The following is a 26,408-nucleotide window of genomic DNA, read 5'->3' as shown; positions in this document are numbered from 1 at the left end:
CACCTAAAACCCTCTTAGAATGAATGTTCCACTACTTCCTGAATTTGACTCAACTTCTGATTTGAGCACTTTCCTTCACAGATTTCTCTTTGCAGGCTATTTTTGTTTATTTTACTTCTCCATTAAAGACTGGCTCCATGCAAGTAAATACTGGACATCATTTTGGGTCTTGCCATCACCCCAGGTGACTTTCTAGAACTTTTTCCCCATTCTGGTTTTGTTGACCCTCGAGCCGGTTGTACTTGTGCCATCTTTCAGCACTATTTCAGGTCCTCCTCTCCTCATCTCAATTTCATCCTTCTGGCGGACTTCGTGCTCGCTGAGACGGACTCCCTAAGCTACTACTTTGGGCGCCTCTATCATTCCTAAGAAGCTCTAGTTCGGCAGTTGAGTCTCCCATTCAAATCTGCAGCCGGAGGGCTCTACTCGCTGGGTGCACCGATCACGTGTTTTCGGAGGCACACACCCCCAGGCCGACCCCGGAAGGCGCTTTCCCTTTTCCAGCCTCCACCATCTCTGGGCTCAGTCGGCGGCTGCAGCGAGGTTTGGTCAGAAGCTCCGCCCGCGCAGGGCGTGTCCCTCGGGGCGTGGCGCACCGGGGCGACGCGGGCAGGCGAGGGTCGACGTGCCGTACGTGCCTCCGCGGCAGTCCGGGGGCTGCGGGCCGCACCGCCGCCCTCTCGGAGGCGGGCCGGGCAGGCGGCGGCGGCCATGTTTGTGGCGCGCAGCATCGCGGCGGACCACAAGGACCTCATCCACGATGTGTCTTTCGATTTCCACGGGCGCCGGATGGCCACCTGCTCCAGCGATCAGAGCGTCAAGGTGCGCGCGGCACGCTCTGCTGCCCAGGGCCCGGCACAGAGGGGAGGGAGGCGGCGCAGAAGGGACTAACCCCGACCGAGGCGCGCGCGACCCGCAGCCGCGGACGCCGCCACGCCGGAAGCAGCGGGATCCCTCCCCGCCGGCGGATTGTGGGGTCACGGCCGCCCGCGCTCGCGGCGTATTCCTACCGCGCCTGCGCGGGGCGGCTCTCGGCCTCGGGGCGCTAAGCGCACGCGCGTGCTGGCTGCCGAGTGGGCCGCGGCTGTGGTTGTAGGCCCATGTGCTGACCCTGGGCTTCCCCTGGGGATGTCCTCTTCCCATGACTCTGTGTCTCATGTCTGTGGGCGTTGCCTGTGTTCCTTCGCCCAGGACACATGAGATTCCTTGAAGGGATAATACTAGCCAGTTACACTCACACGTTTTCTGCGACTTAGACTCTAGACCTGCCTGTAGTCCTCCAGGCACAGTTTCACCATGCTGGGGTTATAAGTATAAACTCCTTCACAACGCCAAAATAGCTGAACACCAGTTTTTAATTCTTGTTCGTGTTCAAGTGGTCTCTGAAGATGGTTATCACAAGTGCCCGTTGAGTGTGCTACGATGTATTTTTTAGAAACTTGGTCTCAGTTCTGTAGCCCCAATGATCTGCCTGCCTTTGCAGATGTGGTTAAAGATGTGTGCCACCAAGAACGACTCCACTCCCCCAACCCTACAATTTTTTCCCCCCGAGACAGGGTTTCTCTGAATAGCCCTGGCTGCCCTGGAACTCACTCTGTAGACCAGGCTGGCCTCGAACTCACACAACACCACAATTTTAAAGACTTATTTGTGTGAGTGTTCTGTCTTCAAGTATGAAAGTACCGGTAGGAAGAGCAAGTTAAGATTGCGCTCCATCCCCGGGAGGTGGTGGTACACACCTGTAATCCCCGCACTCTGGGAGGCAGAGGCATGCGGATTTCTGAGTTCAAGGCCAGCCTGGTCTACAGAGTGAGTTCCAGGACAGCCAGAGAAACCCTGTCTCGGAAAAAAAAAAACAAATCCAACCAGCCCCCCCCCCCCCCAAAAAAAAAAGATTGCGATCCATCTTGTTGGGAGAACTGAGCCTGGGTCCTTTGACATCAAGTTATACCCATTAGGAATGGTATTTACAAAGATAATGTAGCAATATTGGGAGAGAACGTAATTTTGCATTGTAAAGCTTACTTACATGCATAGACAACCAGTGAAGGGGCTGTCAAGTTACCAAACTGCCTGTGGCTTTCACAGCTTGGGCGCTGGACTGCCGGTCTGTGCTGTTTCTGCTGTAGTCAACCCTCTCCCATCTCTGTTGGATTTTGTGTGACCACTTCTGTTCACCCTGTTGAAAGTAGGCAAGAAAAGACCTCTCTGGAAGCCCTTTATTAGGCCTGGATCCCACTAGGATAGATGACCTACAGCTCGAGTACTAGTGAGCCTGAGCCGCGTGCTTGTAGACCCAGAGAAGGTGGCCTTGGAGCCCCTCACAGCCTCCAACCTTTTAGCACCCGTTACAGCAGTCCCTGCTAGAGCACTTGGTGGAATTGACTGGGAAATGGTTGACAGGCCATCCAGAGTTCCCGAAAGCTCGTGAGAGTAAAAGTGCAGGCCGCTGAGCTGGGGCCGCACCTTCAGGAGTGCAGTCAGATGTGGTCACGGGGTACTTTTCTCTTGACTTGTGGAAGAGTTTCAGATAGTTGGTGTTTGGATTGTCCAGAGTGCATTTTCTTTTTTCTTTATCGACACTACATCGTGGCTCAGGCTGTCTTGGAACTCCCTGTGTAGAACAGACTGTCCTGGAACTCAAGAGGTCTACCTGCCTCTGCCTCCCAAGTGCTGGGATTAAAGGTGTGCGACACTACTCCTGCCTAGAGTACTTTGTCTTACTCAAGAGGTTTGTGTTTATACACACGTTTTAGAGAGTGAGTATGACTGAGTATCTTCTTCAGAGAGACTAAGTGGGTCCCAGCGCTAATATCCTGAGGCTCACAACTCTCTGTAACTGCAGCTCCAGGAGATCTGGTGTCCAGTGCTGCCCTCTGGCTTCTTTGTGATCTTCACCCAACAAGCATGCACATACACTTGCAGTGTACGTGATTCTTTAAAGTAATTAGTAAGCTCCTTGCTGTCTGAACGCTCACTGCATTTACCAATCTTCTCCATTCGTTGAATGTATTTCACTATCTTTTAAAGAATATCGTTAAGCTGGATATGGTAGCACACACCTATAATCCCAGCTCCTGAGAGGCTGGGGTAGCTGGAACAGTTCTAGGCCAGTGTGGTCTATGTAATGGGTTCCTGGACAGTCAGCACTGTGTAGAGAGACCCTGACTTAAAAATAAAAGGCTGGGAGGTGGTGGTGTGTGCCTTTAATCCCAACTCTCAAGAGGCGGAGAGACCAGCTTGGTTAAGAGTGAGATAGTGAAACAAAACAAAACAAACAGAATTTTGTCAAGTTCCTTTTGGGCTAGTTGAATGTCAGTGTGACTTTCTAAGGCTCATTATTTTTATATATGTTTGTATATGTGCCTGTATGAGGTCAGAAGGAACTGATCCTTTGGAGTTGTAGGCAGTGGGTGCTGAGAACTGACCCAGGGTCCTCTACAGGAGCAGTAAGTGTAATTGCTGAGCCATCTTTTTAAACCCTTCATTGAATGTCGTGTGTGTGTGTGTGTGTGTGTGTGTGTGTGTGTGTGTGTGTGTGTGTGTATGTGTGTGTGTGTGTGTATGTGTGTAAGCTTTTCATGGTGAATTACTTTTTCTCCCAATATTGCTACATTTTCTTAGTAATTACCAGTTTTATATATATATATATAAATATATAAATATATGTGAATATATATATAAATATATATATATTTTTTTCTTTCTTTTTTTCTTTTTGAGACAGGGTTTCTCTGTGTAGACCTGGCTGTCCTGGAACTCACTTTGTAGACCAGGCTGGCCTCAAACTCAGAAATCCACCTGCCTCTGCCTCCTAAGTGCTGGGATTAAAGACATGCGCCACCATCTCCTGGCTCTTAATATATTTTTGATAGATTAAATTGGAACTTTTTTTGTAGTCTGGGTTTTTTTTTTTTTTTTTTTTTGGTGTTTTTATTGAATATTTTACTTTAGCTTTGCTTCGCATACCGCTGGCCAAAGTTATCTTATTTAGTTTTATTATTTTATATGAATGGATAAATGTTTGCGCATGTATCTGTCCCTCCAGTGCCTCTAGAGTTCAGAAGAGTGCTGAGGTTTGAGCCTGGGTCCTATAGAAGAAGAACAGCCAGTGCTTTTATGTGCTGAGACATCTCTCCAGCATGGGTTGTTGCTATTTTCTTTTCTTTTACCTCATTAAAATTTGTTACCTCAAAGTGAACAGGCACTGTGTGTTTCCCCCTCATCTGGTCCAGACTCATAGACCAGGCTGGCTTGGAACTTAGAGGCTGCTTCTGCCTCCCATGAGTTATGGTTACAGGCTATGCCGCCAAGCTTGGCCCCACTGTGCCTTTGCAATCAGTTGCAAAACTGTGGGATGATGCAGTGTAGCTGTAGAATATTTTCACGTCTACATTGACACCGAATCCAATCATTTTATTCCTCAGTAAGTCTCCTGGTTACATCTTCCTGGCTGAGATGGATCAGGATGGCTGCCTTTGTATTTGGTTCATGTTGTAAGCAAATTCTTTTTTACAGTCCACTTACTTAGTGCCACAATTTGTGCATTTCTTTCTTTCTTTTCTTTTTTTTTTTTTTTTTTTTTGGTTTTTCGAGACAGGGTTTCTCTGTGTAGTCCTGACTGTCCTGGAACTCACTCTGTAGACCAGGCTGGCCTTGAACTCAGAAATCCACCGGCTTCTGCCTCCTAAGTGCTGGGATTACAGGAGTGCGCCTCCACGCCCAGCTCTCATGCATTTATTTCTTATCCTTTCTGTCAGTGAGTTCCAAGGCTAAAATGGTTTCCTGGAGGGGCACTGAAATGCTTTCTGTAGTTCTGAAGCCCTAGCAGGGTGTGGTCTGCCTTGGAAACTGTGTCTGATAAGTGTCCTTCTGGCCTGATTACAGGCTTCTGGTTGAGCTAGGTGTTGAGCTGGTTGGCCAGTTTATGTCAAATCAGGAGTCTTTAAACTGAAATACACACTAAAAAACATTATATATTGATTGGTTGGTGAAAATGTTCCACCAGATACAGGAATCTAACCTGCTAGGAACGGTGTCTTCTTAGTCATAGTCAGAGTTCTTCAGTGGAGCATATCTGCCATGCTGCTTGAGCCTCTGGGCTGTTGCTAGTGCACCATGTGCCCCTAAAGCAATACCAGGGCTGGGAGGAAGGGCGGGGGAGGAATGAGTGGAGGAACTAGGCTGTCTGTTAGAGGCCTCTGGCAGCCTGAGGGGAGGGGAGGGCTTCCGCGGTGGGCGAGGTTTCCTTGCATCTTGCTCACTTGCCTTTGTTTCCTTACAGGTGTGGGATAAGAGTGAGAGCGGAGACTGGCACTGTACAGCTAGTTGGAAGGTTAGTATTTCTTTTTGCATGGTTTGAGAACATTGAAATATTTGCTATTTTAGTATTAATGATTTGAGTTCAGCTTTGAAAAAATGATAAACTTGACACAGTGTTCTTTTCCTGGAAATACAGTTTCTGTTTTTTTAAATTATTGTTTTGTTATTAATAGTAAATTTGATAATAAGAATATTTGTAGGTCTGACCAGGTATGGGATCTCAGTGCCTTAGGAGACTGAGGCAGGAGATTGCCATGAATTAAGAATCCAGCCTGGATACAGAGACCCTGTCTCAAAACAAAACCAAAGAGTGGAAAAATGCCTGGCTGTGGTGGCACACGCCTGTAATCCCAGCACTTGGGAGGCAGAGGCAGGCGGATTTCTGAGTTCGAGGCCAGCCTGGTCTACAGAGTGAGTTCCAGGTCAGCCAGGGCTACACAGAGAAACCCTGTCCCGAACAACCCCCCCCCCCAAAAAAAAAAGAGTGGAAAAATAGTATTTTGTATCATCCTGAAATAAATTCCTCTAGGATTTTAGCATGTTTCATGTTTTTTTTTCCCTTCCTCTTACTACCTACCCAACTTTATGTTCTTTCTCAAACAAAAACAAAAAGTCCATAAAAACCACTACGAAACCACAAAAATGAAAATTAAAACAAGCAAAAGACTGTAAGGCAAAAAAAATGCTGAAAGAAACCAAAAACTTCGTAAAATGACCATGGAGGTCTTTGTGTCGGCCAGCTGCTCCTGGGTATGGGACCTGCCTGAGGTGTGGTTGATATATACAGTGAGACGCCACTGGAGGAAATGGAGTTTTCCTTTGCTAACAGGTATCCGTTGTAGGTAGCATCTTGTTTAGGGGTGTGACCCTGTGTCCAATTCTCTCTCTTAGCCCTGGGACCCTTCTGACTTGAACCTCTGTATGCTCCAGTGTCTGAGTTTGTGTGTGCACTGCTCCTGTTATACTAGAAGACACTCTGTTCTTGGTGTTGTGGTGTTGTCTGTCACTCTGACTTTTAAGATCTTTCTGCCTTCTCTACAGTATAGATCTGTAGCCTTGAAGGGAGGGTTTTGATGAACACATCCCATGTAGGACTGAGTGTTCCGAAGTCCGTCACTCTTCACTGTCCACTTGTGGGTCTCTGGTAATTTCCATCTACTTCAGGAAGACGCTTCTCTGATGAGGGCTGAGCAAGGCCCTGATCTGTGGGTACAGCAGCCTGTCATTAGGAGTCATTTTATTGTTAGGATCCTTTGTCAGAATAATAATGGTTACTGATCTATCTAGTTGCAGGTTCTTGGCCATTTTAGCAGTGTCAAGTCAGTCAGAAAGTGGTTGGTTTCTTCCAAAATATCTTTGCTACTATTGCTCTAATATGTCTTGTAGGTGGGTCACTTGTAGGTCACATGATTTGTAGCTGGGTGACTCCAACTGTGGCTTTCAGGTACTATCATGTGTTTTAGATTTAAATCATTATCTTACCTCTAGTTTCAAAAATTGGTCTAAAGAGACCTTTATGTCTGTCATTGCTTGAGGATCAATGTTTCCCCCTCAGTCTGATCCTTACAGAATGATTACTTCTGCCTTATACTTACTGATAATTGATTGCTCTTTAGTGTGGGGTGGTCTGTCCTGTAATGGTTGGTTCTTTTCATAACCCAACATGACTATAGGTTCACTGAGAACAGAGATTTCTTTCCAAGTCTTCAGCCTTGAAAGGGGAATCGAATGGGCTACAGATACTCCTGTAAGTAATTTCTCATGCCTATGTAGAGCAGGAGCTTGACCTATTCAGATGAAGGCAGAGATGCCAGTTCTTCCATCCTCTGTTTAATTACCTTGTGGATCTGTGAGGAGTTCATAATTTTTAGCAAAAGCAGTTTCTGCATATTTGTTATGGGACCATAGTTTGTAGCAGTGCTATTTTCTCCTGGCCTCACATGACTATTGCTGTCACAAAGCTGAGTTGCCCTGGTGACTTCCAGAGTACCCTGGCCCTGTAGTCACAGTAAGGGAATGAATAAACAGCACAATGATGGCTGACTCTATGCTAATAGAGAAGGCTGTTACTATTCTTTCTTAGAGATGGGCAAGAGTCAGACCCTCCTTTGAAGCTGCCAATGGTCTTGGGTGTTCCTATATAGACAAGGTAGGAGATTGACTGAAGGTAGCATGCTACAGGGTCAGCTTCTGTGATCAGCCAGGCTGATGGGGACTTGGTGATATAGTTATCTTTCTGTGTTAACCGAGTCTCAGAATCCCGTAAGTAACCCAAGCAAAGTCACTGGTCTGCTCAGCTAGTCCTGGATAGAATTCTGTTTGGATAGAATTCTATTGGATTCCCCTTAGGAAGGGTCACACAACACTGTAGTAGCTTAATATACTCCTTTGTTCTGGCTAGTTTCCGTAGCATATTTTTGAGTTTCATCCATGTTGTGTTTTATGTATTTATCTTTTGAGACAGGTTCACACTGTATAGCCCTGGCTCTCCTAGAACTTATCCCAGACCACGTTGGTCTTAGACTCAGAGAGATCCACCTGCCTCTCTCTGTCTCTCAAGTGCTGGCATTAAAGACATGTGCCACCATATTCAGTGTGTTTGGTGTTTTTTTTGTTGTTGTTGTTGTTTTGGTTGTGTGTGTGTGTGCGTGTGTGTGTGTGTATGGTGTTTTATAAAATGTGTTATTACCACATTACCAGAATATTACCAGCCATCTTTTATTTATTGTCTCATCTGTGATGGACATTTGAATTACTTCTGGTTTTTTAGTGTAAGAAATGTTTGTGTTTGGGGGCTGGAGAGATGGCTCAGTGATTAAGAGCACTGACTGCTCTTCCCAAGGTCCTGAGTTCAAGCATATGGTGGCTCACAACCATCTGTAATGGGATCTGATGCCCTCATCTTTGGAGTCTAAAGACAGCTACAGTATACTCATATATATGAAATAAATACATAAATCTTAAAAAAATATTATAAAAGAGAAATGTTTGTATTTGTTTTTTGCCATTATAGCAAAATACTATAATCAATTAAATGTAACAGGCTCACAACTTTAATATATGGTAAGTTAGGCTAATTAGCCAATTTTTGCTTTAGGTCTATGGTAAGAATAGGTGGAGTAACGTCCCCACACATTTTGTAGCTCTGTATCAAACATTTTCCTGACTAAGCTATTCCACAGGCCTCCAGTTTGTTTATTTGAGACAGTGTCTTGCTCTGTAGCCCAGGCTGTTCTTGAACTTGCAGTAGTATTTCTGCCTCAGCTTCCCTAATGCTGGAAGTAAAGTGTATATCAACATGCCATGTGCAAAGGAAGCCTCTGTCTCACTTTTTAGTACTGTCCTATGTTTTTAAAGGCTATTTAGAAACATCCAGTAAATATTCTGTGTTTAATGGATGGTGATTTACAAGTTTATTATTTGTTTGAGATAGCCTGGACTTGCAATGTAAATCAAGCAGGCTGTCCTTAGGTTTGTGACATTGTTTATGTATCTGTCTTCCATCTGCTAAGAGTACAAGCACTTGCCACCACTCCTGGCTATGTAATTTAATTTTTGAGACAGGATCTAGCTTTTTGACCCTGGTTGGCCTAATGTTATGTAAACTAGGCTGGACTTGTTCACAGAGATGTACCTGCCTGGATTAAAGGCATATGCCACCATGTCTGATTATTTAAACTTTTAAAAATTGTTGTGACATCTTTGTGCATACCTCATTCTTCAGTTAAAATAAGAATCTAACATTTGGTGAAGCCCAGAAGTTGAGACAGACGAGAAGTGGGCGGTTTGCCCTTTGTCATGACATTGTGATCTTGTAGAAGTTACTGGTCTCAGAAACCATTCTATTATTTATTTTCTTATCTATTTATATATTGACAGGATCCTTTTACATAGCCCTGGCTGATCCAGAACTCACTTTGTAGAATATTCTTGCCTCAAACTCCTGGGGCTCCTGCTTGCTTCTCAAATGCTGGGATTAAAGTCGTAGGCCACCGTGCCTGGTTTAAGAAGGCTGATGTTCCTGAAAGTGGAGAAAGTGTTAGAAATACAGAAGAGTAGCTGGGGCCGTAGCTCTGTTAGTAGAAACTCTGATTTGATTGGCAGTTGTGCAAAAACCAGGTGTGGGCACATGCCTGAAATCTTAGCACACACCTGTAACCCAGCACGGGGATGTGAAGGCAGGAAGAACTCAAGTTCTGGATCATCCTTAGATACATAAGGAATCCTAAGCCACCCTGGGCTATGTGAAAACATGTTAAAACAACAACAATAAAGAAACATTGAAGTGTGAGATTTTCTAAATGTAATTGGTAGAGTGATTGTCAAAAGTATCTAGTGACCTTACAAATTTCTTTGATGGTGAAACACATCAGTCCACTTTTATTCTTGACATCATGAGGGAGTACTTTATATGTAACTTTATATGTCTTATACAATGAAATGATTTTGAGCTTTAAATTAGATGTATTCCTTGGCTTAAATGGGGTATTAACCAATAAACATAAATTAGGTTGAAAGTGCTGTAAGCTAAATGCTTTCAGTATATCCTCCTTGTCTGGCGTCCTGCATCAGCACAGCACACACGGGTTCTTGGTGGATCCTGACTGGGTGCTGTGGTCCACTGCCACTGCCAACATTGGCAGAGCTGACAGCTAGGTGTACATCAGACTCACGGTTAAAGTACCAGTTCTCATCATCCTAAAGCTGCGCTGTGCGTCTATGAGAGGCACCCTCATGCATCCTGGACCGTTTCACTATTTCTCTGTGTACAAGGGTTTGGGCTGCTTAGGCTCACACCCATAAAACAGTTTCTTGTTTAACTTCACATCAGTTCAAATCATTTAACCATTTTGTTGTAACTTTTCTGTCTATTGTTAGCTTTTAAATTTATTTATTTATTTATTTATTTATTTATTTATTTATTTACGTTTTTTCGAGACAGGATTTCTCTGTATAGCCCCAGCTGTCCTGGAACTCACTCTAGACCAGGCTGGTCTCGAACTCAGAAATGCCTGCCTCTGCCTCCCAAGTGCTGGGATTACAGGTGTGTGTCACCACTGCCCAGCTCAGGGAACTCTTAAAAATAAAAATCTCCACCGGGCGGTGGTGGCACATGCCTTAGTTCAAGGACAGCCAGGGCTATACAGAGAAACCCTGTCTCGGAAAAAAAAAACAAATCCAAAAAAAAAAAGAGTTCCCTGAGTATTTATGTGCATCAAGAGTGCCCTCAGGAGCCCGAGGAAGGCATCTGATCCCCTGGAAATAGAGTTACATACAGATTGTTGTGGCTACCACGAGGGTGCTGGGAACCGAACCCAAATCTTATATAAGAGCAGCCAGTACTCTCACCTGCTAAGCCATCTCCGTGTTTGCTCTTAATCGAATAAAATTATGCAATTGTTAGGACCCAGGTTTGGAAGCACATGAAGTGTGCGTGCGTGGAAGCACGGTCTTTTAATCCCAGTGCTGGGGAGGCAGAGACGAGTGGATCTACAGAAGCTAGCTGGCCGCCAAGCCTAGCTAATCCGTGAGGTACAGGTTCAGTGAGGAGATGGAGAAGACACATCCAAAATAAGATAAAATAATTTAAAAAGAATACCAACTGTAGGGGCTGATGAGATGGCTCAGCAGTTAAGGCTGACTGTTCTTTCAGAGGTCTGGAGTTCAGTTCCCAGCAACCACATAATAGCTCATGCCATCTACAAAGGGATTTGATGGTGTCTTCTCACATGCAGGACTCCGTGTGGACAGAGCACTCATACATAAGGAAAGAATAAGTAAATAATAAATACAACTCCAGAAGTCCACTATCCTAAATAGCTTCCAAACGTTTTAAGTTTTTGGAAATTAACTTTTTATTTAAATGTTAAAATTGCTGTCTTTCTTGCCTTACTGAAGTAGAACTACTTGTGTTCTATTATGTTCACAAGTAAAACGATATGTGTGAAGTAAGTAAAATCAGTTTTGCTTTTTAAACAGACACATAGTGGATCTGTATGGCGTGTGACGTGGGCTCATCCTGAATTTGGACAAGTTTTGGCTTCTTGTTCTTTTGACCGAACAGCAGCTGTATGGGAAGAAATAGTCGGAGAATCAAACGATAAACTCCGAGGACAGAGTCACTGGGTGAGATTAGTTCCTTGCGCCTCCTTCCGTATTCTCTCCTATTTATTTCACTTTTGCTGGGCTTGCACTGGTACCCCTGCTTTTCAGTGTTCCAGTGGGGAACTCAGGATTTTCTTTGTACTGGATTTTGTGTATTTGTGAATTTTATACCATTTTGTACAGTAGTTAGTATTACAGTTTTTGGCTTCTGATTTGTAGGTACTTTGCAGTCCTGGGATTGAACCCAGGGCTTACTGCACTATCACTGAGTTGCGCTCAAAGCTTCCCTTCCCTTTGTCTACCTTGGCCTTTGTCTGTTGATTTTTACCTGTGTGCTGCTCACGTTCCTCAACTCTCAGAGCAGAGAATTAAACTGGATTGTAAGACTTCCACCGCTTTTATTGAAGTTTATTGTTTATTTTCTTTTCAATTTATTTTTCTTAATAAACACGCACAATATAAAATTCAAAGCCGTAAAAGATTGTGTGCAGTGAGAACTTCCTCTTACCTGGTTCTGCCATAAGGGTGTCTAGTCTGCAGGTGTTTTGTATTGTCTGTGATGTAGTCCATTCCCTTACTGCTGCCGCAGAGGTCGCAAGCCTTAGGTTTACTGTTGAAGGAGCTCACTTTGTTTGCTTTACTGCTTGTAGCCTTGTAAGACACAACTGTGTGTGTAAAAGTGCTAATGTTTCTGGTTTGGTGATGAGTCTGTTTAGTGAGATTACTAACCTAATATATGATGCTTTCTAAAGGCAGACTTCTCTCTTAAAGGCATAAGTGTTCATTAATTTGTTAAGAGATTGTATATACAAAGTGCTTCATGGAAATAGAGACCAAGAGTGGCCTTAAGTTTCTTATGCAAGAATGAAAACCTAATAAATGGCAGATTGTGAATCTAAAACATTTGTTCTTCAGATCCATCACATTTCTTTTTGTGTATGGTTTAAATTGTATTTTTTTCCAGGTGAAGAGGACAACTCTAGTGGACAGCAGAACCTCTGTTACTGATGTGAAATTTGCTCCCAAACATATGGGCCTGATGTTAGCTACCTGCTCAGCAGACGGCATAGTGAGAATATACGAGGCTCCAGATGTGATGAATCTCAGCCAGTGGTCGCTACAGCATGAGATCTCGTGCAAGCTGTGCTGCAGCTGTATCTCCTGGAACCCTTCCAGGTAAGCTCACCACACCTCTGGAAAGTCTAATGAAGCAGGCAGGTGATTTTTTTCAAGCTAAGAATTTACTGGTTTAATTTTTCAGATGCTTTTTGTAATTAGATAATATTATCTAGAAGACAGTTTCCATTTTACTATCTCCATAAAATGGAGGAACCCATTCATTATCAATAGTTCAGTGAGAACTTCTGGAAATTTTTCTAAGCACAGAAAAATAAATTAGAGTATTTTTAAGAGATAGATCTGTGTAAAAATCACCAGATACATACTAACCCAAGAAGACATACTATACTTAGTCATGTATAGAACTCATACATTTTCTCACAGAAAAATACTTTGGGCATTTCTTCACATTCTATCTATCTATCTATCTATCTATCTATTTGCTTTTTCGAGACAATGTTTCTCTGTGTAGCCTTGGCTGTCCTGGAACTCACTCTGTAGATCAGGCTGACCTCCAACTCAGAAATCCGCCTGCCTCTGCCTCCCAAGTGCTGGGATTAAAGGCGTGCACCACTACTGCCTGGCTACAATGGTTGCTTTTAAAAGATTTTAAACAGAAGACTGGAGAGATGGCTCAGTGGTTAAGAGCACTGACTGCTCTCCCAGAGGTCCTGAGTTCAATTCCCAGCAACCACATGGTGGCTCACAACCATCTGCAATGGGATCCAATGCCCTATTTTGGAAGACAGTGACAGTGTACCCACATACATGAAATAAATAAAATTTAAAATCAAAAAGATCAAAATCTACACAGAGAAACACTGTCTTGAAAAACCAAAAAAATAAATAGATAGATAGATAGATAGATAAAATGTGAAGAAATGCCCAAAGTATTTTTCTGTGAAAAATGTATGAGTTCTATACATGACTAAGTATAGTATGTCTTCTTGGGTTAGTATGTATCTGGTGATTTTTACACAGATCTATCTCTTAAAAATACTCTAATTTATTTTTCTGTGCTTAGAAAAATTTCCAGAAGTTCTCACTGAACTATTGATAATGAATGGGTTCCTCCATTTTATAGAGATAGTAAAATGGAAACTGTCTTCTAGATAATATTATCTAATTACAAAAAGCATATTTTTTTTTATTCAAGGTCAGCCTGGTCTACAGAATGAGTTCCAGGACAGCCAGGGCTATACAGAAAAACCCTGTCTCAAAAACCAAATCCAAAAAACAAAAACAAAAAACAAACAAACAAAAAAGATTTTAAACAAAGCTAGTACTTATTTTGTGTGTATATCTGTGAAACACATATGTGTCTGGTGTCCTTGGAGGCATGAAGTGGGTATTGGATCCCAGGAACTGGAGTTACAGACTATTGTGAGTCGCCATATGGGTGCTTGGAATTGAACCTGGGTCCTCTGGAGGGCTAACAAGTGATCTTAACTGCTGAGACATCTTTCCAGCTCTCATGTTTGCTTTTTATTTGTTTATTTTAATAACTTGGTAAGAAAATATGCAAATATTTAGAAGAATGGAAAACAAAACTGAAAGTTCTCTTTTTCTGAAAGGAAGTGCTGTCAATAGGTTTTAGGTTTTAATTCTGCTAGCTACTGTTACATATGTAGATGATTTATTCTGATTGTTTTTGCTCTCTTAGATCTAAACTGTTTATATTCACTGATTCCTGAATATGACTAGTATATATTTTATTTGTGGTAATCTTTATAGTTGTTATATTGGTAATTGAAACTTTAAGTTTATCTGTACTTAGTGATTTATTAGTTCTTAGATTATATGATTCCTCAAATTTTAAAAACTTAAAAAAGTTTTATTTTATGTATATTGGTATTTCTCCTGTTTGTATATCATTACATTGCCGTCATGCAGTGTCCGTGGAAGCCAGAGAGGGTATTAGAGTCTCTGGAATTGAGTTACAGACCTCTGTGAGCCACCATGTATGTGGGTGCTGGGAATCGAGCCCAGGTCTTCTGGAACAGCAGCCAATGCTCTTGACCCTGTAGCCATCTACATAGTCCCAGTGATTCCTCTCTTACAAAGGAGAAAATTAGCCTTGTGATGGTGGCGCACGCCTCTAATCCCAGTACTCCAGAGGCAGAGGCAGGTGGGTCTCTGAGTTTGAGGCCAGCCTGGTCTACAGAGTGAGTTCCAGGACAGCCAGGGCTACACACAGAAATTCTGTCTTAATAACCTGAGGGGAATGGGGAGGAAAAAGGAGAGGAGAGAGACACAGAAAATGACTGAGCTTGTTTTGCTTCTGTTTCATGTTGAACCTTCCTTATATTAGTTTCTGTTACATTGTTATAAATACATGTTGAACATAACATTTGGGTTCTGTAAATATTTAACATGGGTATAGATATTTATCTATGAGCACTAGCTGACTCTGAAGTTTAACTAGCAGCCAGGTTATATGAATATTTGTTATAGATACACTCTCATGAAGCTGTTTATGTAGAATAATCTTTCCGTACCTTCAGTTATTACCATAGCCCTTTATAGCTTATCTGAGTTTTCTATTAGGTTAGCGGATCTAATCCTGTGATGGTTTAGTAACAAAGTTTTAGTTAGCTCTAATATTAAAGAACTATACTTTCCTGTTGCTGATGTTTCCAGGGCTAACTGTTGGAATGCCCTTGTTCAGAAGAAGTGCTCCTTGAGAAGCAGGTGTCCTCACGAGGGACAGTCCTCACACACACATGTAGCGTGGCAGGTCCATGGTGGACATCCAGATGTGATGGTGAGGTCAGACTGACTTGTAGGTTATTTGTCTCCTTGAGTCCAGTTCTTACATTGTGTTAATCCAGCAGTAGCGTTTGTATTGTTGTCTAAGTGTTTCCCTTCTTTCTAGCTCTCGTGCTCATCCCCCCATGATCGCTGTGGGAAGTGATGACAGCAGTCCAAATTCAATGGCCAAGGTTCAGATTTTTGAATACAATGAAAATACCAGGTCAGTACTGCTTTGTTCAGAACTGTGTTTCTATTTGAACTGATTGTCCTTTATTATCTGCATTGTCATTTCATTGTTACTGGTTTCCTGAGAGATACCAACTTCTGTGCTGTGCTTTCATTTATAGTTTTTTTTTTTTTTTCTCCCCAAGACAGGGTTTCTCTGGGTAGCCCTGGCTGTCCTGGAGCTCCCTCTGTAGACCAGGCTGGCCTTGAACTCACAGAGATCTACCTGCCTCTGCCTCTGCCTCCCAGGTACTGGAATTCATGGTGTATGCCACCATACCCTGGCCTGGTTTTTGCTTTTTTAAAAAAGATTTATTTTCTGAGTCTGTTGCCTACATTTTTTCTGTGGGCCGAATGCATGCCTGGTGACATGTCTTAAGGGGGCATTGGATCCTCTGGAATTATAGTTGTGGATGGGTGTGGGTTCTGGGGATAAAGACTAGGCCTTCTGCAGGAGCAAAAGTGCTCCCCACTGCCGAGCTGGCTCTAGCTCATTGTTTTTAGCTTTTTTGTTACCCTGGTTGGTCTTGACTGAGAGTTCATTCCGATTTTCCCATTTCAACTTTTTGAGTAGCTGGTGCTTAAGGGATGCACCCAGTTTATGAAGAGGAAACTGAAGAGACAGTAACTTGGACCTCAATATTTATCACCTTGTAGAGAAAATGGAACATAATACTAAGGAGTGGGACAACTTTCTGAACTAAAAGAATCAGGATGTTGAAGAGTTTCCTACCCCAGGAAACCTGGTTCAAGGATTAGGTTAGGAATGTTCACTTACACCTACAGGGTGAGTAGAAGTCAGCTAGACAGAGGCAGAAAGCCTTCCACATGAATGAGACTGTATCCAGCAACAGCACTGCGGTTGTAACAGAACAGGCAGCTGGGGTGTGAAGACAGACAGACAGTGCAGGAGCCTGTTCCGCGGCTGTATGTCTGTTATCCTACTGAGTACAGGGCCAGACGGTAGTTTAACTCTTCAGAGGTGTGGTAAGTATTTAGAAGGGAACATGAGTGTTTTTTTTTTTTTTCCCTTTGGATGCAGGGTTTCTCTGTATAGCCCTGGCTGTTCTGGAGCTCACTCTGTAGACCAGGCTGGCCTTGAACTCAGAAATCCACCTGCCTCTGCCTCCCAGAGTGCTGGGATTACAGGCGTGCGCCACCACTGCCCGGTGAGTGGTTTTTAAAGTCATCTAGTTGGGAGATGACAGTGGCTTTAGGGACAGTGAGAAAGGGGAAGACAGTTAGGTAATGCAGGTACATGATGCATTTGTCTTGGTGCTTAGGAAGTCTGAGCACAAAAGCAGGGTAAAAAGCTTTGACACTGACAGCACAGGCTGGCCAGGAACTCAATGGTCTTGTCTAGTGCTAAGACATTGACCTAAATGCTGAGGTCACAGGTGTATGCCATACCTAACCTACTCACCCATCTACCCACCCACCCTCCCTCCTTCCCTCCTTCCCTCCCTCCCTCCCTCCCTTCCTTCCTTCAACAGGCTTGGAGTGTGTGTGTGTGGGGGTGGGTGGGGGGTGGGGCTTTGTTGGCCTAGAATTCACTACGTAGACCAGGCTGAACTCGCATGGTTCTCCCTCTCTATGGAGTGCTAAGGCATGAACCACCATACTAGGTTCTTGCCCTTTAAAAAAAAAGCTAGGGCTGGAGAGATGGCTCAGCAGTTAAGAGCACTGACTGTTCTTCCAGAAGTCCTGAGTTCAATTTCCAGCAACTACATGGTGGCTTACAACCATCTGTAATGGGTTTTTATTTTATTTATTTTATATATATGAGTATGCTGTCACTGTCTTCAGACACATCAGAAGAGGGTATCAAATCCCATTACAGATGGTTGTGAGCCACCATGTGTTTGCTGGGAATTGAACTCAGGACCTCTGGAAGAGCATTCAGTGCTCTTAAACACTTTTTGAGTAGCTGGTGCTTAAGGGATGCATCTCTCCAGCCCAGACCCAGACTTCATTTTGCTAAGTTTTGATTAAAGTATTTTAAGATACACTAAACTGTAGAGGAGCAGACTGGGCCTTATTTTGGTTCTTGGGCCAATCTAACAGAATGTTTTTTCTTTACCAACTGGTGATCTATCTGGAGGTCAGAGAGTTGAAGTCCAGTTGTTGGCTTCGCTGTGCTCTTAGGCAATCTTTGCTGGCTCTTCAGCTTTTGAGCCCAGGATCCTGGGCTGGGGAAGCCACTCTAGGCACTTTCCCTGTTTTGTGGTTTTTTTCAGTCTGTTTTTTCTTAGAAACATTTTCTCTGTGTAGCTCTGACTGTCCTGGAACTTACTCTGTAGACTAGGCTGGCCTCTAATGTGGAGATCCACCTACTTCCACCACCCTAATGGATTAAAGGTGCGGACTGTCATCGCCCTGTTTATCCTGTTTTGTCTTATCTAAGGGCATTGAATTTTAGGGTTAGTTCTACCCTGGTGATAATGATAGATAAATAAAAAACTTTGTTTTTTTGAATAAGGTTACATTTGTAGGCTCCAGTTTGGGCCTAGGAGTTAGTCATTTGGGGGTCACTATTGAGTGTCCCCCCTGAAAGGCAAGCATTTATTGGGAACATTATGAAAAACATTGAGATAGGTTGATGAACTTTTTCAAGTTTCTTGACATTAAACATTTGTTTTCATTTATTTTGAAACGGGGGGGGGGGGGCGCGGGGGGCTCCTCCATACATAGTCCTGGCTGGCCTGGAGCTCACAGAAGATTTTCCTGCCTCTGCCTCCACAGTGCTGGGCTTAAAGTAGTGAGCTGGAGTTCCAGGCAGCTGTGAAGCACCTGAAGTAGGTGCTGGGAATCCAGCTGTGGTACTCAGGATACGGCAAGCTCTTAACCCTGAGCTGTCTCTCCAGCCTCAAGTTTTGTAAGTTTTATTTCTGAAAATTTTAATTCATATTTCTTTGAATTAGGAAATATGCAAAAGCTGAGACTCTTATGACAGTCATGGATCCTGTCCATGATACTGCGTTTGCTCCAAATTTGGGAAGATCTTTCCACATCCTGGCAATAGCAACCAAAGATGTAAGAATTTTCACATTAAAACCAGTGAGGTGAGTTGTAGAAAAATTGAGGAATTTGAAAGTACTCTTTCCTTCTGCTTCTCTTCCTTTGTAGAGACCAGTAAAAGCCGAGATCTGCAGGCTGGTCCTCCTGAGTGTTTTATGTAGCTTTTTGGAGTGAGGATTTAGTCTGAATTGTTCAGTTCCTTGTTTCTGTGCTTCCTTTCTGCTCCTCTGTCTTGTAGAATTGTTACATCTGTTGGGTTCTGAACCTGGTTTCAGAGAATAATGTGCCCATTTGTTTCTTCCAACAAAAAGAGGCACTGAGTATCATCTGGGGGTGAAGTGAGTCCAGGTTTTGGAGAAGTCAAATGAAATGATGTATATGTAGCCCGAAGGTTGAGTAGTGGGTAGTGGGTAGTGGGGTAGTGGGCAGGGCACATAAGTGCATATTAGGAAAGAATATGGTAAGTGTACTTATTTGTATTTCTTACTTCAAATGTGTTTATGTGTAAGTGTGTATATACACACAAGACACTTGTTGAAAACTTTGTTAATCTCTTTTTAGGAAAGAACTTACTTCTTCTGGTGGTCCAACAAAATTTGAAATCCATATTGTGGCTCAGTTTGATAATCATAATTCTCAGGTCTGGAGGGTGAGTTGGAACATAACTGGAACAGTCCTAGCGTCTTCAGGAGATGACGGCTGTGTTAGGTTGTGGAAAGGTAAGGTTTTTAATAGAGGAGTAGTTGTTCCTTATATCTACCTTTCATTTAAAAGCATAAACTCTGAAATATATTTTTAAAATTCTTTTTAGTGTTTTTTTTTTTTAAATAATTGTCTTATATTTGTACTATTTTGAAATATCAGATAACCTAGTTCATAGAAGTTAATGGCTGGGGCTGGAGAGATGGCTCAGTGGTTAAGAGCACTGACTGCTCTTCTGGAGGTCCCGAGTTCAAATCCCAGCAACTACGTGGTGGCTCACAACCATCTGCAATGAGATCGATGCCCTCTTCTGGTGTGTCTGATGTGTACTTACATATAATAAACAAATCTTTAAAAAAGAAAAAGAAGAAGTTAATGGCTAATTGAATTGTTTTGTATCTCTGTGGAAGAAAGCCAGTTTTAAAACTAATTAGGATGTGGGGTATCTCCAGGAAAAGCTAATTCGGGTAACTGCTTTATTAAATCCTGGAGAGGCCTCCATTGGTCTTTGATAAAAGTATTTGCCTCCCATGAGTAAGGACATGAGTATGAATTCTGCAGTCCGATCCTTTAGGGAACTGGGGGCAGAGAGAGGAGACTTCTAAGAAGCTCAGGGTCCTTAATCTGGTAAACATAGCTCAGTGGAAAAAAAAAAAAAAACCAGTAGAGCTGTGGTACACAGGTACCCGGACATGCGTGCATGTTCTCACTCACTCACACACACACACACACACACACACACACACACACACACACACACACACACACACATATACATTCTTTCTCACTCACTCAGAGACTTTTCTGATTGTGAGTTTCTTGTGCCACATTGAGGGAACTTGGTCTAATCAGTTGACACTGCCTTCTGTCTGTAGCATCATAGAGGCTGACTCCATTCTGAAGTCAGCTATAGAACTGCAGTGGGTCATTTGCCCTGAGCAGTTCTTCCTTCATAAAATGCAGTTTGGCTAAGCCTTGAAGGTCTCCCATGTTCAGTCTTAACGGTGTATTCTGTAGGACCAGCCCAAATTTTCCTTTCCTCTTTTAGATTTTAAGGACTTCTCTCTTTTTTTGTTTCTAAGCTTAAAGTAGGACAGCCTAGTTGTTTCCCATTAGTCTTGATTTACTGACTTCTGTGACTAGTTTTGCATTCAAAGAATGAGTCCACATTGGATGAACCACTAAAGTGCCATGCAGAGGTTTTCTTATCAATAACATATCACTGACACAGTACCCACGTAATGTGCATCACCAAGAAGGCAGCTCCAATCCTTATTTAGATTAATTGTAAGAAAGACAAAGAGTTTGGGTTTATTTCTTGTAAAGATTTTGTTTTGATAGTAACACTTGTGTTTGTAGAGGTAAGAGGACACTCTTGGGTGTTGTTCTTTAGTTATGACTCACCTTTGTGTTGGAGACACAGCAAGTAGCAAGTAGCAAGGCTGGCTGATCAGCTGTTGAGCCCCGGGGATTTGTCTGTCCCTAATAGTCTGTTGCTGAGATCACAAGGGCACACCTGGTGGGTTCTGTCGCTGACTGTGGTCCACATGGCTGCAAGTCAAGCACTCCACTGACTGAACTGTCATCCCAGCTCAGATATTAACTTATTTATCTTTGAGATTAGATAATTGTCTCTGAAAGAAGAGAAAAAAGCTTTCATGTTGCTTAAACAAGTAATTGCCTATGATACAGGATCTTATTCTGCACCTTAGGCTGGTCTGGAACTCACTGTAGCCCAGGTTGGCCCAACTCAGGCCAATTCTTCTGCCGCAATTATGAGTGATCATGGCTGGTTTAAATTAGTAATTCTTTGAAAACCTTAATGTATTTCATCTAAAAATTATACTTACTGCTTACCTAGCAGTAACTGTAGCTTGCTGGAGCTGTGGAGATGGCTGAGTTGGGAAAGAGCTTGCTGTAAAAAACGTGAGGACCTGAGCTCAGCTCTCCAGCACCTCCGTGAAGCCCAGGCTCCCGCTCAAGGCAGCTGTGAGAAGGCAGGCTTTGGAGCTACCCAGGCAGCTGGGGTAGTCAAATTGGTGAACTCTAGGTTCAGAGAGAGTCCTTACCTCAAAAACTAAGATGGGGAGTCCAAGGGGAGGCCAGTCAGCCAGTGCCAGCATCTGGCTTCCATGTGCATGCTTGTGCACATGCATCCGCACTGAATGGGAATACATCATACACAGATAGTTTTAGAAATGTAGCCCATAGCTTATCTCATTACTTGTAGCTTTAGGAGAAGAGTGAAGATATATGTATTTATATGAGTAGATGTGTCATTTCAATACATTTGCTGTTTTTCTTTCAGCTAATTACATGGACAACTGGAAGTGTACTGGTATTTTGAAAGGTAATGGGAGCCCAGTAAATGGGAGTTCTCAGCTGGGAAACTCAAACCCTTCTCTGAGCTCCAATATTCCAAACCTTCAGAACTCATTAAATGGAACTTCCGCTGGCAGGTAGGCTCTTCTGTGGGAACCGAGACCCCCCTCACCCCGGCCCATGCACACTCTTTACGTGTGTGAGTGTTCTGCCTGCTTGTATGCCCGTGCACCACAGTATGCGCGGTGTTCGGGAGGCCAAAGAGTCCAGTGTTTTGGAACTGAAGTAATGGATCCATGTGAGCCACCATGTGGGTGTTGGGAATCAAACCTGGTTCTTTTGCACGAGCAGCCAGTGCTCTTAATTGCTGGACGGTTTTTACGTCCACTGAACTATATTCTGAAATTCAGTAGTCAGTAAAACTGTTAGTAGCTTTATGAATTTGTGTTCTTTTCTGCAGCAGTGAAAGGAGGTGTGGTTTAATAGGACTGACTCTTAGCGAAACACTTGTTTTTTTTGTTTTTTTTTGTTTTTTAAGTGCCTGTTCAGTAGGCTTTATATCAGGTCACATTGAAATTTTAAATAAATAAAGTACATAACTACAGCTTTGTGAGACCAGTGAGTGAAATATTTGTCTTTTGTGAGTAGAATAACTAAGAGAAAATGGTAAAATATGAGAGCTTGAAGTTTAGGCTGCTCTGCATACATTTAAAACCAAATTTGACATAATCTAGAGTCATTTTTTTCAATTCAAATTTCAAATATGTAAATTTGTAATATAAAATTTTTAAAATATTCCTTAATTGGGCATAATTTGGAATAAAGGATGGGAAACTTCAAAGTTCTACCTTAAGATGGCTGTGTGGTTGGTTATCCTGTTGCCATCCTAAGCAGAAGAAGAACATAGACTTTATTTTTTGTTGTTTTGATACTACTGTATTCTTTTAATAAAGGAATCTTGCTGTTTGATTTTTGAAGGTTTAAGTATTTGCAACTATAGAAACTGTTTTCAGTTACTATTGAGAAGAACAAATTATTTTATGAAGGAAAGCATATTAGAGTTAATTTTTAAAAAATCTGGTTTTAGGTTACAGCTTTAGTACTGTGTTATTTTCTAACATAAATAGCTTCGATTTGTTTTCTTATTGTGCCAGTAACCATCTGTGTTAGATCTGTGATGCATTCTCCCTTCTCCATTTGTGTTGTGTCCTTTAACAGAAAGCACAGCTGAGTACAAGCTAGCTGGAGTAACTTTGCTGTTTTGCTGCTTGTTGCATGCACACAGGAATGGAATCAGCTCCTTTTTCCCTTCCCCAGCGCCATTCGATCTCTTCCAAGATGCACCAGCAGCCTGTTCACCACTACACACAGTCCAAAGGCCTTTAATGTTACAGTGTATATAGCTTTTGTACTAGTCAGTCTCCTGACACTATAAATGGAAAGGTTTTTTTGTTGACACATCATCACCAAAACAATTTTTTGGGATGTTCTAGAGACTAACTTGGGAAAGCATTGCTATTATCCTCATAAACAGTTGGGAGGAGGGAAAAATATAATTTTATTCCATTTACAGAATATAGGAATATGTCTTTTATTTTCTAAAACAATAAGCTAAAATGATGAGTTTTTATAATTTTAATTTGAAAATTGAATAAATATTTTCATAAAGATTGTTTTGAGTGGTAATGTGTTTACCTTTTGTAGAATTGCTCTATAGGTGATATTATCCACACAACTACTTTACAGGTGACATTATTCACACAACTACTTTACAGGTGACATTATCCACACAACTACTTTACAGGTGATATTATCCACACAACTACTTTTTCTTGTGATTAAAAATACTTGTAAAGGAAGGGATCATTAACCTGCTACCACAGTTGAGATGACATGGTTTGTAGCCAAGCAGCACATTAGCGTTTGCTGGTTTTATTTGGTGGTAGGAATGATGGAAGTACTTCTAAGATTCCATCCCATACCTTTAAAGAGATGGCTGTTTCTACTATATGCATGAATGTTTATGGTGTGATCCTATATGACTTGGTTTCCTTTAAGACAATTTGGAAACATGAGTTGACATTTTTCAGAAAATGTGCATGCAATTGAAATTCCATGTCTCAGGATTTTTAAGGTGTTTTTTCAATGAGTTCCTGTCTTCTGAAACTTTTGATTTTGATGACAAAGTTATACACGTTTTCATTTACTAAACTGCCTACATATTACGGGTAAGTTATAAGATGGTAGAATAACAAGCTATAATTATTTGAGCCTTTTTATGCACCAAAATTCTGTAGGTATTCTAAGTTTTTTGCAGGAAACTAATGCTGTCCAATGATTGTACTTTTCAAAAGCACGTGGCAGTAACCAGCTTTCCCATGTAGTGTATTGGAGTTGGTTCTCAGTATCATGTATGCACTAAAGATGTGTGCCCGCTGCTGCAGCACATGCAGCATTGCTGAAAATGAAAAGCAGACCTGGAAATTAAGAATCAGATGAGATTAGATAAGGCTTTAAATTTATAAAATGAATGTCTCTGTAACATATGTACTGATAATTTTGGGGGGCATTTTAACTTTAACAGATTGTATTTTTTTCAAACTTCTATACTTCTTAAGCAACCTTGATTCAAGTGAGAGTCTTGATTTGTACTGTTGTAGTGGTGTGGCATGAATATACAAGCTTTATTTTCCTTCCTTCCAGCATGTTTTCTCTTCTTTGGTTCTCTTTGTATTTACTGCTTTTCTCTTTTCTTCTGTTTCCCTCCCTCCTTCCCCCCCTGTTGTTTTTGTTTTGGTGTTTTGTTCCTGTCTTCATTATTTCAGGTATTTCTTTCCCCCTCTGGATTCCCCACGGGCTGGATCAAGATGGTCCAGTTGTGCCCAGCTCCTTCCTCCTCCTGCTCCTCTGCTAGAGCACTCTTGCGATGCTGACACTGCCAGCCTCCAGTATCCTCACCCTCGCAGAGGGTGCCTCTCTCGGCCTCTTAATCCCTTACCTGAGAATGAAGGGGTGTAAAATACTGACTTAAAGGCCTTATCCAGATGCTTGTAAATGCTTTTATTCTGGGCTGCTTTTTGGTTTCTTCATTTTCTTTTAGAAGATCCTTCTTATTTAGGGCATGTCTTGCATGTATCACAACTCAAGTGTTTGAAACCAAACCTGTTTGTACTTCTGCACCAGGAAACCTTGGCTTCACTAGTTGGTTATGATGAGATGAGCTTCAAAAAAGCAATATTAACTGTGAAAAATTCCCAGTATCTGATTCAAAGTGCCTGTCTTGTAAATTCTGTGTGGAATTGTTATCATAGAGTTCAGTTTTGTCTGTTGATAGGTAGTTTCATAGGAAAGCATATCATTGTGAACTTCACTCTGTATTTCAGACATTAAGAAATGTTTTTAATTTTATAGGCTGATGTTACAGATGACTGTAAAATAAATCATTCCTGTGTATAAAGCAGCAAATCATAAGGATATTTTTGTCTTTTTTTTTTTTTTAAAGGAAAAAGCCTTTCACTACTTGGAATTACTACTTAGAGATTTTGTAATTATTCTCCAAGTAGGTTATTTAATAAAAATATTTTAAAAGATGTGAGTCTGTTGTCTTACAAAAACCACATGTCCTTGTGTTTTGAGAGTGTGTATAGGCTGCCTTGGAACTGATGGTGTAGCCTAGCATGATCTGGACCTCACATTACCTACCTCTACCTCCCTGGGATTAGAGGCTTGTACCATACCAGGCAAAAATGAATGCACTGTAAGACAGTTTAGGCTTTGTGTCCTTTTCCCTTGCCACTAAACAACAACAACAACAACAACAACAACAACAAAACAGAGAAAGAGAAGTAAAAGCTTAAAAAATAAAGCAGAACCAGCCCCAAGGGGTAAGTAAATGTTACACTTAGAGGTACAATGCCAGCTGAGATGGCATAGTGGGTAAAGATGCCTGCCACCAAACCCGACCACCTGAGTTCATTCTCCAGAAACTGCATGGTGGTAGGAGAGAACCAACCCCTGCAGTAGTCGCCTGACTCCACACAAATACCATATAGAGAGTGAGTTTACACACAAACACTAGCAAAAAATAAAGATGTCATTAAAGATAGAATGTCAGCATGCAAATTGACATTCAGAACTGGAAAGTATCTTCAGTCTCATTACTCAACATTATTATTCTCATTAGTTCTCTTGAGGCAGGCTCTCTACATAGCCTTGGAATCAGAACTCACTATGTACACCAGGCTGGTTCTTGAGCTCAGAGATAGATTTGCCTGCCTCTGCCTCTTGAATGTTGCGATTTTGGACATGCACTACCATGCCCAACTCAGCGTTATTTTGTAGATGAAGTTCGAAATCAAGCTATATTAAAACTGTGGAGCTAGTAATTCTACTTTGGCCGTTTTTTTGTTTTTGGTTTTTTTTTTTTAATTGTTGAGGATTTACCTTTCAAGGCAAAAGGATGACTTCTAAAAGTTGTGTTTTAATTGTCATGAGTGCATGCAGGTGCTCTTGGAGTCCAGAAGAAGGTGCCAGATTCCCTGGAGCTGAAGAATTCCAGGCATTTGGGAGCTGCTGGCCTAACTTGGTTCTCAGCTGGAGTAGCAGGCACTCTTACACCGAGGCTTCTCTCCAGCTCAAAGAGAGGTTTTGAAAAGCATTTCGTATGTGCATGTACATTTTTTATACTGGTGGCATTGTTATAACCTTATTTATAGAACATCTTAACTTGGAGAGGATAAAGATTAGGACTGAACTTAGGAATATTTGAGTTGTGTTTAATGCCATATAAGCCAGACATGGTGGTACATGTCTGTAATTACAGCTCTTGGGATGCTGTGATA

At 42.1% G+C, this 26,408-nt stretch overlaps 1 protein-coding gene across 2 annotated transcripts; it reads left to right on the top strand.

The window, feature by feature from the left end:
* Positions 1–494: 494 nt before the first annotated feature.
* Positions 495–25,157, top strand: Seh1l (SEH1 like nucleoporin). Of its 2 annotated transcripts, none has more exons than XM_052155895.1 (9): positions 495–822; positions 5,285–5,335; positions 11,302–11,448; positions 12,392–12,603; positions 15,422–15,520; positions 18,447–18,587; positions 19,105–19,262; positions 21,554–21,704; positions 22,786–23,352. In XM_052155895.1, exons 1-9 carry the CDS (start codon positions 712–714, stop codon positions 22,796–22,798), a joined length of 1,083 nt encoding a protein of 360 aa, XP_052011855.1. In that variant the 5' UTR covers positions 495–711; the 3' UTR covers positions 22,799–23,352. The 2 variants fall into 2 exon arrangements, with proteins under 2 accessions (XP_052011855.1, XP_052011857.1); XM_052155897.1 differs by lacking the exon at positions 22,786–23,352 and adding an exon at positions 24,393–25,157 and having other exon boundaries at positions 621–822.
* The last annotated feature ends 1,251 nt before the right edge of the window (positions 25,158–26,408 follow it).

This window comes from Apodemus sylvaticus, chromosome 13 (assembly GCF_947179515.1).
Source record: "Apodemus sylvaticus chromosome 13, mApoSyl1.1, whole genome shotgun sequence".
NCBI classification, from domain to species: Eukaryota; Metazoa; Chordata; class Mammalia; order Rodentia; family Muridae; genus Apodemus; species Apodemus sylvaticus.
The sequence above is the reverse complement of the archived record's forward strand: the minus strand, read 5'-3'. Positions and strand labels throughout refer to the sequence as shown.

Bases quoted from the DNA above. Each gene is read 5' to 3' on its own strand.
- Seh1l (XM_052155897.1), top strand. From the start codon at position 712: ATGTTTGTGGCGCGCAGCATCGCGGCGGACCACAAGGACCTCATCCAC. The intron at 11,449-12,391 runs GTGAGATTAGTT...ATTTTTTTCCAG, and splicing joins TCCGAGGACAGAGTCACTGG to GTGAAGAGGACAACTCTAGT. The intron at 19,263-21,553 runs GTAAGGTTTTTA...TTTTTCTTTCAG, and splicing joins CTGTGTTAGGTTGTGGAAAG to CTAATTACATGGACAACTGG.